This window comes from Ctenopharyngodon idella, chromosome 10 (assembly GCF_019924925.1).
Source record: "Ctenopharyngodon idella isolate HZGC_01 chromosome 10, HZGC01, whole genome shotgun sequence".
Classification (NCBI taxonomy): domain Eukaryota; kingdom Metazoa; phylum Chordata; class Actinopteri; order Cypriniformes; family Xenocyprididae; genus Ctenopharyngodon; species Ctenopharyngodon idella.
The window spans coordinates 13,550,306-13,563,382 of NC_067229.1; the positions used below are offsets into that span (position 1 = coordinate 13,550,306).

At 39.6% G+C, this 13,077-nt stretch overlaps 2 protein-coding genes across 2 annotated transcripts; one reads left to right on the forward strand and one right to left on the reverse strand.

Moving 5' to 3' along the window:
• On the forward strand, positions 1–8,472 carry zbtb37 (zinc finger and BTB domain containing 37). Its single transcript, XM_051907773.1, has 4 exons — positions 1–520; positions 2,051–3,024; positions 3,357–3,456; positions 3,690–8,472. The coding sequence occupies exons 2-4, from the start codon at positions 2,081–2,083 to the stop codon at positions 4,209–4,211; spliced, it is 1,566 nt and encodes a 521-aa protein (XP_051763733.1). The 5' UTR covers positions 1–520; positions 2,051–2,080; the 3' UTR covers positions 4,212–8,472.
• On the reverse strand, positions 7,729–13,016 carry serpinc1 (serpin peptidase inhibitor, clade C (antithrombin), member 1). Its single transcript, XM_051907774.1, has 8 exons — positions 12,852–13,016; positions 10,950–11,314; positions 10,655–10,870; positions 10,440–10,577; positions 9,676–9,894; positions 9,415–9,589; positions 9,007–9,071; positions 7,729–8,896 (listed from the first exon to the last, which is right to left on the reverse strand). The coding sequence occupies exons 2-8, from the start codon at positions 11,307–11,309 to the stop codon at positions 8,717–8,719; spliced, it is 1,353 nt and encodes a 450-aa protein (XP_051763734.1). The 5' UTR covers positions 11,310–11,314; positions 12,852–13,016; the 3' UTR covers positions 7,729–8,716.
• Positions 13,017–13,077: the final 61 nt, after the last annotated feature.

Below are 13,077 nucleotides of genomic sequence, written 5' to 3' on the forward strand. Positions count from 1 at the left end.
ATTGGCTCATGTTATACATGGGGGAATAAGAGAGCGGCGGAAGAACCGAAAGCGACAGCAGAATCCCTGGCGATAAGTATAGCGATTAATAGTGATCGTGAAATGGGGGGAATTCAATGCCAAATCCTTCAAAACAGGGTGTCGTAAAAGAAAAAACGCATTTTGGTGTTGTGTTTTTTAAATATAAATTTGGCGTGGACTGGGGTAAGGCACCTCCCTGCCTTCTCTGCGCCGGGGTGTGTGCGTGTTTTTCGGGTAGGCTTCATCGCATCACCGCGCTGCAGTGTGTTACTGGAACCGAACTGAGGTGCCACGCCGCCGGTTACAGCTGCCCTGCGCCGTCGCCCGATACTATGTCAAAAACAGAGAGAGACAAAGTAACACTGCGAATCAATCCTACTGACCTATGCAATGAAAAAATGGCAACTTTGCTCTCTAACAGCTGTGGTTTGTAGCCATAAAGAAGTGCAATTGTGCCGAAAAATATAGTGGAGCGATTTTTGTGCCTGGTATTAAAAAGGTGAGGTAAAAATGTTTGCATTTCACTGCAAATGTAACTTTCTTTCTTTTTTTTTTTTCTTTCTTTTTTTAAAAAAGGGGGTCACTTTACATTACAATGTTACAGTTGCAATCCTACTGTTTAATTACATAACTACCGAATATTATTAATGAAATATGTATGTATGGTGTTTGTAAAACGGCTTGTAATTGCACAAGCTTGTAATTAAACAGGTTGATTAAATTTAGTTATCTATCATTAAGCATTATAATACAAGTTTTTCAGCATGTTACATTGTAATGTAAAGTGTTACAAAAACATCTTGTCAATTGTTAAAGGTGAAATGTGTAATTTCCGTAAAAATAATGGGTATGTCCACTGGCCGAGAGATCCCTGCAAAGTGGACTATACACAGGGTCAGGGTGTTTGGCCACTTAAGGTGGAATTTTGGATTTGCACTGCAAATAGCTTAGGAAACAAATGTACAGTTATATGACTTTACAGGAAGTAGAAAAAGGAAATGTACCCATGTGTCTTGAATATATGTGTCATGAATATATTTACTTTGCTACAGCTCTGAACGAAGATGCCAGTCATGTTTGTTTTAGCCAAACTTTTTCTGTGTCCAAAATCCCATACTATCATAGCGTGTACTATATTTGATGAATAATTGACTAGGCTGACCAACATTCTTGGTACCTGTAGTTCTTACATGTGAAAAGAGCCACCCGGCTAAATATTTTTATTTGTCAGCTTTTTGACAGCTCCTCGGTTTCACTTGTAGGACAGAAAAGTGGCCTCTGGGTGCACTCCTCAGTCTCAGCAGATGCAGTCTGTCAATTTTGGATAGTGTTCACCTACTGTTACTGCTAGTGTTCACTCATGAATACTGCATATTTGGACACAATGCACATTTGATATACTGCTTTTTGCATACTATTTAATTAAAAAGATGTGCATTTTGTTCAGTTGTTTGCAAGTATAAATTGCTGTGATTATTGTAGGCTGTATAACAATTAGAAAGACGTCACTTTTTTTTTTTTTTTGCTAAACATAAAACAGTAATTTGTTACTAAATATAAGGTTCTCAAATATTACAAATAACTATTGAAATATGCATATAAAAAATACAGTATTATATACATTTACATATTTGAAAGTATGGTAATGTATGTTTATTTCTGCAAATTGACCCTACAAGGCACCCTGTGAATCGGAATTCAGCTACTTACTGTTTTTCAAACAGGTTTCCTGAACACTCTCCCATCGGCCATTGGTCGGCCATTGTCTAAACTCACACCGCAGAGAGACAGTGTTCACACATTTTGTGGGAATTAACCTTCAAACAGTTAACTTAGTAGTTTTCTCTGTATATAGAGTTGGGATAGGAGAAAGTACTTTCATAAACATCATCTTTAACATCGTTTGCTAATAATGCAGATTGTCAAGTCTGGGATGTTGTAATGGATTTATTGCTGACATGGTCAAAAAAAAGTCCAACTGTGACAGTCTTGTCCAGCCTCCTAAACATTTCTTGTTTTTTGTCAGCAGCTTTGAAAAGCAGCGCAATAGGCAGCCCGCATGGAACGAGCAGGAAGCATTCAACTTGATATTCCAGACTTCAGCAACTCCGTCCTGTCGCACCTGAATCAGTTGCGAATACAGGGCCGTCTGTGTGACATTGTGGTCAATGTTCAGGGCCACAGTTTTCGTGCCCACAAGGTGGTCCTCGCCGCCAGCTCCCCTTACTTTAGGGACCACATGTCGCTGAGCGAGATGAGCACCGTGTCCATATCAGTGATCCGCAACCCAACCGTGTTTGAGCAGCTCCTTTCGTTTTGCTACACGGGACGCTTATGCTTGCAGCTTGCTGATATCATCAGCTACCTGACGGCTGCCAGCTTCCTCCAAATGCAGCACATTATTGACCGCTGCACCCAGATTTTAGAGGGAATCCACTTTAAAATCAGTCTATCTGATGTGGAGGAGGAGCTCGGGAATGGGGCCCACAGGACCACCAATCAAACCATTGAGTCAGGAAGAGGCGGGACGGTGCTAGGTGGGTCCCGCTCCCTAAGTCCAAGACATACCAGCTCCCGATTGATCAGCAACACTGGGGTGATCAGCATCCGTGATGTGAGGGAGGTCCGAGAGATCAGTCCCCCTGGGGAGTCCATGAGCCCCCAGATAGTGGAGCACAGCGGCATTGGCTCGGAGGAGGTGGGATCTGGGAAAGAGCCTATTCTCCGTATTAATCGAGCCGGGCAATGGTATGTTGAGACGGGGACTGAGGTGGAGAGAGGTGGAGAGGAGAATGTGCGGATGGTGGATGGGTTTCGGATTAAGACGGAAAGGATGGAGGAGTGGATGGGGGCGGAGACCCAGGCATCGGCGGAAGAGGGGAGCGGGGCCGAAGAGGGGCCGACAGTGATGATTGACACCTCAGGACGCAGCACACTGGTGCAGGAAGGAGGAAGAGGCGGGAAAGGTTCTCAGCCGTCCAGTAGCTTCAGTGAAACAGAAAGGTGTGTAAAATCTTTTGGAAGTTCACTTTCACTGTCAAAAGGAAATAAAAATGTACCCTATTTATTTACATTTTTAATATACATTGTCTTATTGCACATAATTCATCCGAAATTCTTTCTTTATTTTCCTTTATCAAAATGTAATACCTTTCTCTACTTCTAAAACATCATTCTCTTTTGACTTATGTCACCAAGCCATCTTACTTCTCAGCCCCTTCCCTTCAAACTTGTTTCATGATCCAGTCAATTCTAGATGGATAAAATATAATAAGTCTTATTCTGTCAACAAGTGTGCTGTAAAAGATTGAACCCGCACTGTGGTTTTCTTTCAGGTTTAGTCCAACAGGAAGTGTGGTGGTAATGGCTGATCGCCAGAGAGCCAAGAGTGAGTCCCCAGGAAGAGTCGACGATCAGAGACTCCCCACCTCACAGGTAGGCCATCCTAAATGTAGAAGACTTGATCAAGACTTGACCTTTACACTTACTTAGTTTCAAATGAACATCAGTGAAGCACACCTTACCAAGCAAATAAGACACTGTGGATTGCTTGAGTTGTGGTGTGCCTGAGTTAGGAACCATTTGAAGTGCATTTCAACTTGATTTCAATGTGGAAATTGGGTGGGGATCATGAAAACAAACAAAAACCTTTCACCTTTCCCCTACAGGGAGAGGAACAAGCTGTGTTTGACATGGGGGGATACGAGGAGTACTTACGAGAACAGGTAGGTGACCGGTGGTTCCGCTACAACCCCCGTCTCACCTGCATTTACTGCTGCAAGTCCTTCAACCAGAAGGGAAGCCTAGATCGTCACATGCGCCTACACATGGGCATTACCCCCTTCGTCTGTCGAATCTGCGGAAAGAAGTACACCCGCAAGGATCAACTCGAGTACCACATCCGTAAGCACACAGGAAACAAGCCCTTCCATTGCCACGTCTGCGGCAAAAGCTTCCCGTTCCAGGCTATTCTCAACCAGCACTTCCGCAAGAACCATCCAGGCTGTGCTCCACAGGAGGTGTCCCACAGTGCCTCTCCTGAGACCACCACGGTCACCTCCCGTGGAGGCCAGAACGAAGATGAGTCGCCCTCCCAGGAGGAAACCGAGGGCAATGGTGGAGGAGGAGGTGCCGGCTCATCTTTCGGAGAAGGGATCCAACCTTCAGTATCCACCACTGGGCCCGACTGAAACGCTTCAAAGGAAAACATTGCAAGTTTAGGGAGACACAGGACAGTGGGGTCCAACAGGACCTTTTCTCCCTCTGTCCCTTGTCTCCCGCCATCCACACTGAAGTTGGAAGGAGTTGAGCGAGCAGGAGGTTCTCTCAGCTGCTGTCAACAAGGAACGGATAAAAAGGGAGTCTTCTGCATCCTACTTGGATGAAGATCCTCTAAATTTTTTTTCACAAAGATGCAAAGAACAGTTTGCTAGGCATAGTATTCTCTAGGGATTAATAAATGGTATTTCCGCTTTAAACCGCATCTACCTTCACCATACAAACTGAACAGAACGTCAATATATGAAGACAAGCCACACTCCAACAACCTCACACACCACTGGATGCAGTGATTTTTGTTTTCTTTTTTTTTTTGTCTTTAGTCTTTCCTGTCTTTTATATGTTACTTTTTTTATATTTTTGTACTACTACAAATCTTTCAGGATAAAAAAAAAGAGAAGCTCTAGCTATGATTTGGTCAAATTGCGTTGAAATTGCCAAAATTCTCTGTGCCAGAAGATGAGTTTTAAAATGAGAGGACATCGTAGTCCTTTGCTACTTTGCCTTGAGACAATCTTGATAAAATTTATCTGGGGCTAGACTTTGCGTTCCCCAGCCATGGCAAGCTTAGGAAAACGGGTTCAGTTTTTTATTAGGGACCCTCAGGTCTGACCTAACATCAGATTCTTGATTTATTTTTTTGTTTTGTGTTAAGTGCCGATCCGGCCTGCCATAAAACCGAAACACGTTTCTCACACTTCGCCTCAACGCAAGGAAATTGTAGTTGTAGAACTTTGGGTTTATAGCGAGAAACGCTCAGATCATATTATTTTACTGTTTAATGTTGGTGGTAATACTGTGATATAGGCACGCTGGTGAAAAGATGATGGTAGAGTACAGCAGTTCCATATGTATTTATTCACATTTAATTCCCGTTAAGGCCTTCATACATCTCCGAGCTCAACAACTCAGCTGCTGAATGTTGACGATAGTGAAATAAAACACAGGAAATTCTTCAACCTCAGATAAGCTACAATAGACCGCTCAGTTACCTCTCTCTCACATCACTACGCAATACCGATCTGTCGCACGCAGATGCGTGGATGCACTCGGCCGAATTTTATGTTCAGTGTTTTTTTCTTCTCATACTTTTTAACTGCTTATAAGTCGCTCATTGAGATTCGCACGTCTCACCAACTCGTTTTACTGGTCTGACGATATTTTGTTTGTAAGAATGTGTTTGAACAGGGGGGAAAGGGTCTCTCAGAGGGCGTAACCTTCTTCCTTTTTTGTGTCAAGTCTTGCAGGCTTGGTTGTCGATGCCGTTTAGGAAAACGTAAATCGTATGTCTGTGATGACTGGGAAACATTGAAATGCCACGGAATGACTTTGAGTGTAAGATTTCCCTTCATCTGATGGAAGGCACTTTAACCTTGGGGTCAAGTGCCTTTACACTTGGCTTATGAACAGATGTTTCCAGCTGGTGCTATGACGTGAATTTACTGAAGCATTCAGTAACCAAAGGAACTGAAATTTATTGTGGAAGTTCTAAACCCTTAAGATTTGGAGGGCGAAGAGCGGGAAAAAAAGAGATTACATCAGGCACTTAAAGAAAGGGTGGGGGTGTTTTTTGTTTTGTTTTTAGAATATTTGTATATCTATATACATGTCACTTATGCATATTTAGACAAATTTATACTTGTAATAACTATACAGAGGCAGTTTCTAGAATGATCAACAAAAGCAAAGGTGTTTTAAGCGAAAGTAAAGCTGTTATCATTTTTATAAGGCTGTGAATCACACTTGGTTGTGACTGATTTTTTTTAGGAAAGGTTTGATGCGTATTATAAAAATCAGCTACTGATGTTTCCAATAGGGATTTTGTGCACCTCACTTCATATCAACATTACTTTTACCGTTACTCACATCTGTGAACACAGGTCAGCAGGTAAACACTTCTTACAAATATCAGGAACTCACTGTTTACTTTTTGTGTTTACCTTTTTGGGTTGTACCAAGCCGATTTTCTTACTTGGAATTCTAGCTCTGGGTAACTTGGGTCAGCATATTTCACAAGTGCAGCAAAAAAGAAAAAAAGAAGAAGAAAAAAAAAAGAAACGACATACGTATGAACATTTCCTCTCAATGTAAATACCCATGCCTCAGAAGCAGTGGCAGTGAATTACAATCCTGAAACTGTATAATTTCACGTTTGTTGTACAGTGCAGAACCCAGGTAAAGAGCATGTTGATATTGCTTTTATTTGTCACAATGCAACCTCAAGATAATAGAAAAGGGCAAATAATTTTGTCTGTAAACAACATAATCATAACCTACTATGTTACAATATATCAAGAAAATAGTTTTTTTTTTTGTTTGTTTTTTTTTTTAAATGCCTTTGTTTAAATTTAGATTTGGGGCATGGGCCTGTTTTGTGTATGCCAATCATATAAGGGTGATAGTGTTTTAAATTATCTCTATGTGAATGAATTAATTACAATTTAATAACAAGGGATCTATATCTGTAATCAGTCATTCCAATTATTGTACTGCACATCTTAGCAGTCTAAATTTAATCATATTAATTTGAGTTTTAGGGCTAATGATAATTTTCAGCATGTTTCCCTATGTTGACCTTCAAAACATTGATGGTTGACCAACCTGTCTGTTTGTTTTTAATTTTAAACAATATTATTCATTCAAATATTATGTGTTTGGCTTCTGTATTTGTTTTTCAAGCTTTAAATAACATGACAGAGGATAGATGTGTTGCTACAGTGTATATATTAGACTGTAATATTTAATGTTTCTGTATGACAATACATCTACTGCAGTTTATTGGTATTGACTGATCAAGTCATTTCTAACCAAATTATGTCTAATCCTAACACAGTGTTACTGAATGCGTAGTTCCATATGGAACTACATTTGAAGCAATATTTCACCCCATTTCCAAAATTGCCAAGTTGCTTTCAGATAAAGTGGTGCAGAATTAAAGCGCACCATAACAATCGCAACATCAAAAAAAAAACATCGTTCAAACGATGACCAATTGATTTCGACAAGAAAAAAAGAAAAAACTGTGTGTCCTGAACTTGTAAAGCAATTATGCATATTGGCAGATGTGATCAAATTTGTGTCAGTGATCACATTTACCTCATGGTTTTTCGTTTGGTTGGTTTTTCATGGTCTGGCTTGTGAAAAGTGATGCAGTGCATGTCTCTACTTAGTAGTTTTTTTTTTTTTGGGAAGACCGAATGACAACACTGAGCCATATTTACAGAGTTTGTTCAGTCTTGTCGCAAGTCCCTCTGGAGCAAATATTTTGTACTTGCAACACTTTTTAGAAGTGGACACTTCAATGCAAGTAGCCTACATATATATTTCAACACTTAGTCTGTCTGAATAAGCAAGCAAATATGATGCATTGTCAAAAAAATTGTCAGTTGTTTTCTTACCTCAAAAGAATCTTTGTACAAGAAAACAAGACATTGTTTTTCTACTGACCCTCAGTAGAATTTGTTTATTTGCATGTTGTCTGTCTTTTGTAATGGCCAAACATATAAACATTTCCAGGCATCTAAATTTGCACCAAGAGAAGCCAAAATATTGACATTAACGATTTGTCTTGCTATATTGTTTTATCTTGCAAAAAGCAATATAGTCTTTCCACGTGTCTTATATGTTAATCACTTTAATTTAAATCATGCTTCAGAAAATATTTTATTTTACATAACCATGAGATAAAACAAAATATAATAGGTATTTTATTCTTGAAAAAAAAAAAGAGTCAAATTCCAAAACATGAGCATTATTATCATAGAAGTCAATTTCTCTGATTTTATTAGCAAACCAATATATTTATTGAAATAGTAAATACGTTTAAAATTCTAGAAATTATATTCATAGGCGATTAAGGTATAATTGCTTATTTGAAATTAATCAGAGTTTATGATTACTTAAAATTTGAGACTTTTCACATTTAAAGAAGGTACAGGAATCAAAAAGATTAATCATTATTAATGTGAATGCCATTTTCACAATAACCACTATGTTTTTTTCCTTACTGGCAGTGTGTCAAGTCCATTCTTCTAAATAGAAATAAAGCACTTTAAGTGTAACTGTGAAGGATTTTTGATTATGTTCTTTAAATGTATAATTATGTAAGCCCAGATTGTGTGATACTGCTAAACCCAAATTTCTAATATGAAAAATAAACCTGTTTTATCCTTGTTCTGTGCCTGTACATATTGTTTTTATTTTTTAAATCGTCTTTGCAACCTCTTGCTCCTCAATGTATTTGTTTCCAGTGCTTGCTTGGTGGACTGACAAAAACAACATATTGTTACAAATTTTATGTTCATTATTAAGCAATGAGGCAAGAAACAAGGCAGCCTTGTCAAGTTAAAAATTAACCACAAGGATGATCAGTAACCGTCCTCATTGCCCATCCTGTCAAATCCATATCCAATCCATATTAGCTGCTCTCACAAGGATTTGCGACTCGGCCTGTGAAGATCAAGGCGTTGATGCTGGCCTCACGGATCAGCAGAAGGAAGGGCCGGTCCGCAATAAAATAATCCCGATAGATGTTTAAGGAACGTCCGGTAGCCACTACTGCTGTGGCGGCAGCAGCCTCACTACCTTCCTCGTTAACCTGAAGAATTGGAAAATCAGGCCGTTGACTAAGAAATTGTGTAAAATTTGGTTATGCTAATCATAAAAACAGGCTATTTGATTTTACAAAAATTACTGAATGCATCTTACCTCAAGGAAGGCCTTATGGTAGGCGTCAGAGATGTACAAGTTGGGCCCATCACCGGCAACCATCCCTAGTGCAACATGTCATGGGGCAATTTTATTGTGCAGTCATCAACTCAGTAATTCGCCCTGACAATGAAATTCCTGCCATTTTTCAAAACTCATGTTTTTTTCCCCCATGGAATACACTTCCATACAGCAAAAGTTAGAAGTAATCACACCAAGATCCCTAAAGAACCATAAAAGTAGTCTATATGACTTGTACTCTACATTCCTAGACTTATGAAGCTTTTAGGTTCTACAAAAGGAAGAAATTCATACAAGTTTGGAACGACAAGATGACAGAAGGTTCATTTTTGGGTGAACAATCCCTAAACAACAGAAACAAGTTTTCTTATCAGCCTAATGTCATACCTGGGAGACTGGCATTTTCTGGACTAAAAAGATCTTCAAGGCCCATTTTTGTCAGCTGCTCTTTGAGGCTGAAGCTGTCCTCGACACGGAAACGAGGAACCTGCACTGAAACTGAGGTCTCTTTCATGGCATGTAACCAACCAACAAGTTTCTTGAGGTTCATGTTCGCCACCACCTTAATTGGATGCAGTTTTGTTATGTAGGACTACAGGAGAAGATCTTTAAGAAAAACATTTTGTTTATTGTTTATAATTGACTTACTTCCGACAGGTCTGTACCATCAAAAGGTAAAATGAGCACCATTGTGATGTCACCACCACTGTAGGGCAATTCAAGGATCTTCACTTTGTCATCAGTGATTTTGGCATACTGGAATTTCTTCTCTTGGTACATCATGGGGACTGGACACTTGTGTGTCTCGCTAACGTGAAAGTCTGACTTTAAAACATTTTGCTTATCAAACTTGTGTCTCCATTGACCCTGGAACGTAAAAAAAAAAAAAAGATTGTAACAGAGATTCCAAGTCAGGAGTCCAATCCTGCTCCTGGAGGACCACTTTCCTGCAGAGTTTAGCTCAAAAAACATGCCTGGAAGTTTGTAGTGAACCTGAAGACCTTGATTAGCTGGTTCAGGTGTGTTTAATTGGGGTTGGAGCTAAAGGTGTGTTCATGCCATGTCGTAATTACTGTAACGATTCTGAACTGTAAAAATCCTTCACGTGCTTGTAGAACTTGTAATTACAACGTGTAAACTCATACATTTCTGAAAGCAACCACGTGGCTGCTGTACCACCTGACCACTGCAGATTTAAGGTGTGTTCGACTTGAAGCAGCACTGTGCAGACCAATTGGTTTACGACATCAGAGCGATTCGAAAGCATACAGTGCTTTATTTACGGTAATTACGACATGGCGTGAACGCAGCATAAACTCTGCTGGAAGGTTACCCTGCAGGTGCAGGATTGGACCACTGTCATAGGTGGAAAAACTGCATCTTAACAAGTACCTCTCTGCATCCTCACTTACTTTGAAGTAGATCGCGTTCACCAAGACTAATATGGTGTTGGTGTCTATTGAACCTTCAGGCAGGGTGTCTTTTATTCGGTTCTCCGTCTTGTTGGCAATCCATTCATTTATCGCCATCCTCGAAACTTCCGGTTTCTCCTAGAGGGCCAAACTTGAATGATTAGTATAAGGTCAAGGATCTGATACCCTACATTAGGCACTTATGGAAACGTAACCTTAAAATCGAGAGGCATCAACTTGGCTCCGTAGACCATCTCGCTGATGTGCTGGAAGGACTCATTAAAAAGCGTGGATTTGTCTCCAAACAAACGGTTTGCAGAGATCAGTTCTGTTGTCTCATGCTTTTTGCGGTATAGCCGACAGTTCAGCTTGGCGAAGAAGTAGTGAACCTGGTCTGATGTCTTCTCCTTTATCGAATCGAAATGAAACACCTACATGTGAAGGATAGAGAAGGTGTTGAACTGCTTCACTGATCAATCTTTATTTGGAGTTAAAATTACTTGACCTTACTTTCATGAGCTGCTCCAATGTGCTGTTACAAGCCCCTAGCTTCGTCATGGCGAAAGCTGTTGAGATACTAATTGGCGACAGAAAGATGTTTTCATCGCTGGACTTTCCCTCGGCAAGCTGCTTGAAAAGTGAGAGGGCGAAGTGGCTGTTGGCTTTGGACAGTTCCCACACTCGAGGGTTGGTGCCAGCTGGGATCTTCTCGGGTTCTTTGGTTGGTTGTAGCTCAGGATATGTGTTTCGGTAGATGCACATTGGCTCCAAGGGTAGGTCTTTGGGCTTTGCGTTGCAGATATCTTTGGTTGCCTGGACCGAACAGAAGGCAAGTACCCACAAAGCCCACGTACATGCCAACAACTTCATCCTGTCTGAGGTGGAATGAGAAACCCACCCAGGAAAAGTAGTTCAGTGCAAATTCTGGTGGTCAGTGGCGAATTCGGAAGAGATTTAAATTTGTACTTTGTAGAAAAGTAGTGTTATGGAAAAATGTTCGCTCTTTGCCAGCTTGATAAAATCAAATCTGCATTGACAGTAGGGGTGGGAGGAAAAAAAAAAAAAATCGATGGATGCAATCGTGATGCATCCATCGATGCATCACGATTCTTTCTTCAACGATTCTGGATCGATTCTGAGAAATTCAGAACCGATTCTGAGCTTAGTTTTAATTCAGATGAGCGATGACGCTGAGTGTGCGTTAGAAACACCCGCATTCTGCTCGCTTCCAATTCCTCACACACATACACCACTCGAACCTTCCGTAAAATAATCTTTCATAAAGTTCAGAAAGGTTGAAGCGAATTACAATTACAATGACATTCGCGGGCTTCATTGCACGGGATGCGCTGTGAGAGACGTGCGCTTTGTTTGATGTTACACAAATGTCCTTACAAATGCTTAACGAAGGCATCATTCATGTCGTTTGGAATGCAGTGGACTAATATATTTAAAATTAATTTAATTAATTTCAAATGCTGACGCTGTGAAGAGTGCTCGCGCATGCGGCTGTGCGCGACTCCGTGTAAGTGGTTTAATGTACTTGCGTCTCAAAATGGTTTTATGACGCAAAATTAATGTAGCCTAAACATAGCCAGTTTTGTCTTAAGCGATTAAATGGACAGGACAAACCGCATTACTTATTATATTTCAAAAGAGATCCGTGCGTGAATGCAACTTATTAGATCTCCCGCTGTCTATGATTTAACAATCAAACGACAGTAAACATGAGAAAGAAAATGTTCAGATAATCTTAAATAGCACTCTTTGTTTATTGCTTGTAATATGTTTCGTTGCTCCTCTTTATTATTTGCTACTTGCTTGTATGTTTTGAAGTTATATTAGTTTAAAATTTTTAACATACAAATGTTTTAATTTTTTTTTCAATTTCTAATTATTTCAAAAAGTAGGCCTACTTATAATTACTTATGTAAGGTATTGTAAATGTAAGGATTTTAAGGTTAAGTCAGTAAACTAATTAATTAATAAGAAAGTAGATCAAGAATCGTTTTGGAATCGGATCATGACTCCCAGAATCGGATCGTGAGGTGACTAAAGATTCCCACCCCTAATTGACAGACAGTTACCAGCTTGAACATTAAAATTCACAATGGTTACAAAGAAATAAAACCATTTTAAGTTTAATTAGGATAGCAAAGCTAATTTTGCACTTTATTATTCATACATTGCTAATTTCCCAGGCACAAATTAAGGTTCCATCAGAATTAAAATGTACTACCAATGGCTAACTTACTAATAAAGACTTCTTAATTGGATCTTGTCTGAGGTGAAAAGTTCCTCATTAAATTAAATGTTAATTCACAAATCACCAAAACACTTTTACAGCTGTTCCAACAAAACTGCTCTTTTTTGATCAGAATATTCATTGCATTTATGAATCTTTCCACTTACCTGATGTTGTAGTTTTGTTTCTTTTTAAAGACAAGTTTTAGGGCAATGTTGTACTAAAGTAAGCAGCAAAGTGAAGCAAAACACTGCTCTCTGGACAGGTCAGTGCCCTTAAGTGTACTGGAGTGACTAAAGAGATGAAAATTTACTCAAAACAACCTTTGAGCTATTGATTGGTTTTGTTAGGTTAGTCACAAGCAAAGCAAATATGATTCATACTGTAGAATCT

Bases quoted from the DNA above. Each gene is read 5' to 3' on its own strand.
- serpinc1 (XM_051907774.1), bottom strand. From the start codon at position 11,309: ATGAAGTTGTTGGCATGTACGTGGGCTTTGTGGGTACTTGCCTTCTGT. The intron at 10,578-10,654 runs GTTACGTTTCCA...TTGGCCCTCTAG, and splicing joins TGATGCCTCTCGATTTTAAG to GAGAAACCGGAAGTTTCGAG. The intron at 9,895-10,439 runs GTAAGTGAGGAT...TTTACGTTCCAG, and splicing joins TGAACGCGATCTACTTCAAA to GGTCAATGGAGACACAAGTT.
- zbtb37 (XM_051907773.1), top strand. From the start codon at position 2,081: ATGGAACGAGCAGGAAGCATTCAACTTGATATTCCAGACTTCAGCAAC. The intron at 3,025-3,356 runs GTGTGTAAAATC...GTTTTCTTTCAG, and splicing joins AGCTTCAGTGAAACAGAAAG to GTTTAGTCCAACAGGAAGTG. The intron at 3,457-3,689 runs GTAGGCCATCCT...TTTCCCCTACAG, and splicing joins AGAGACTCCCCACCTCACAG to GGAGAGGAACAAGCTGTGTT.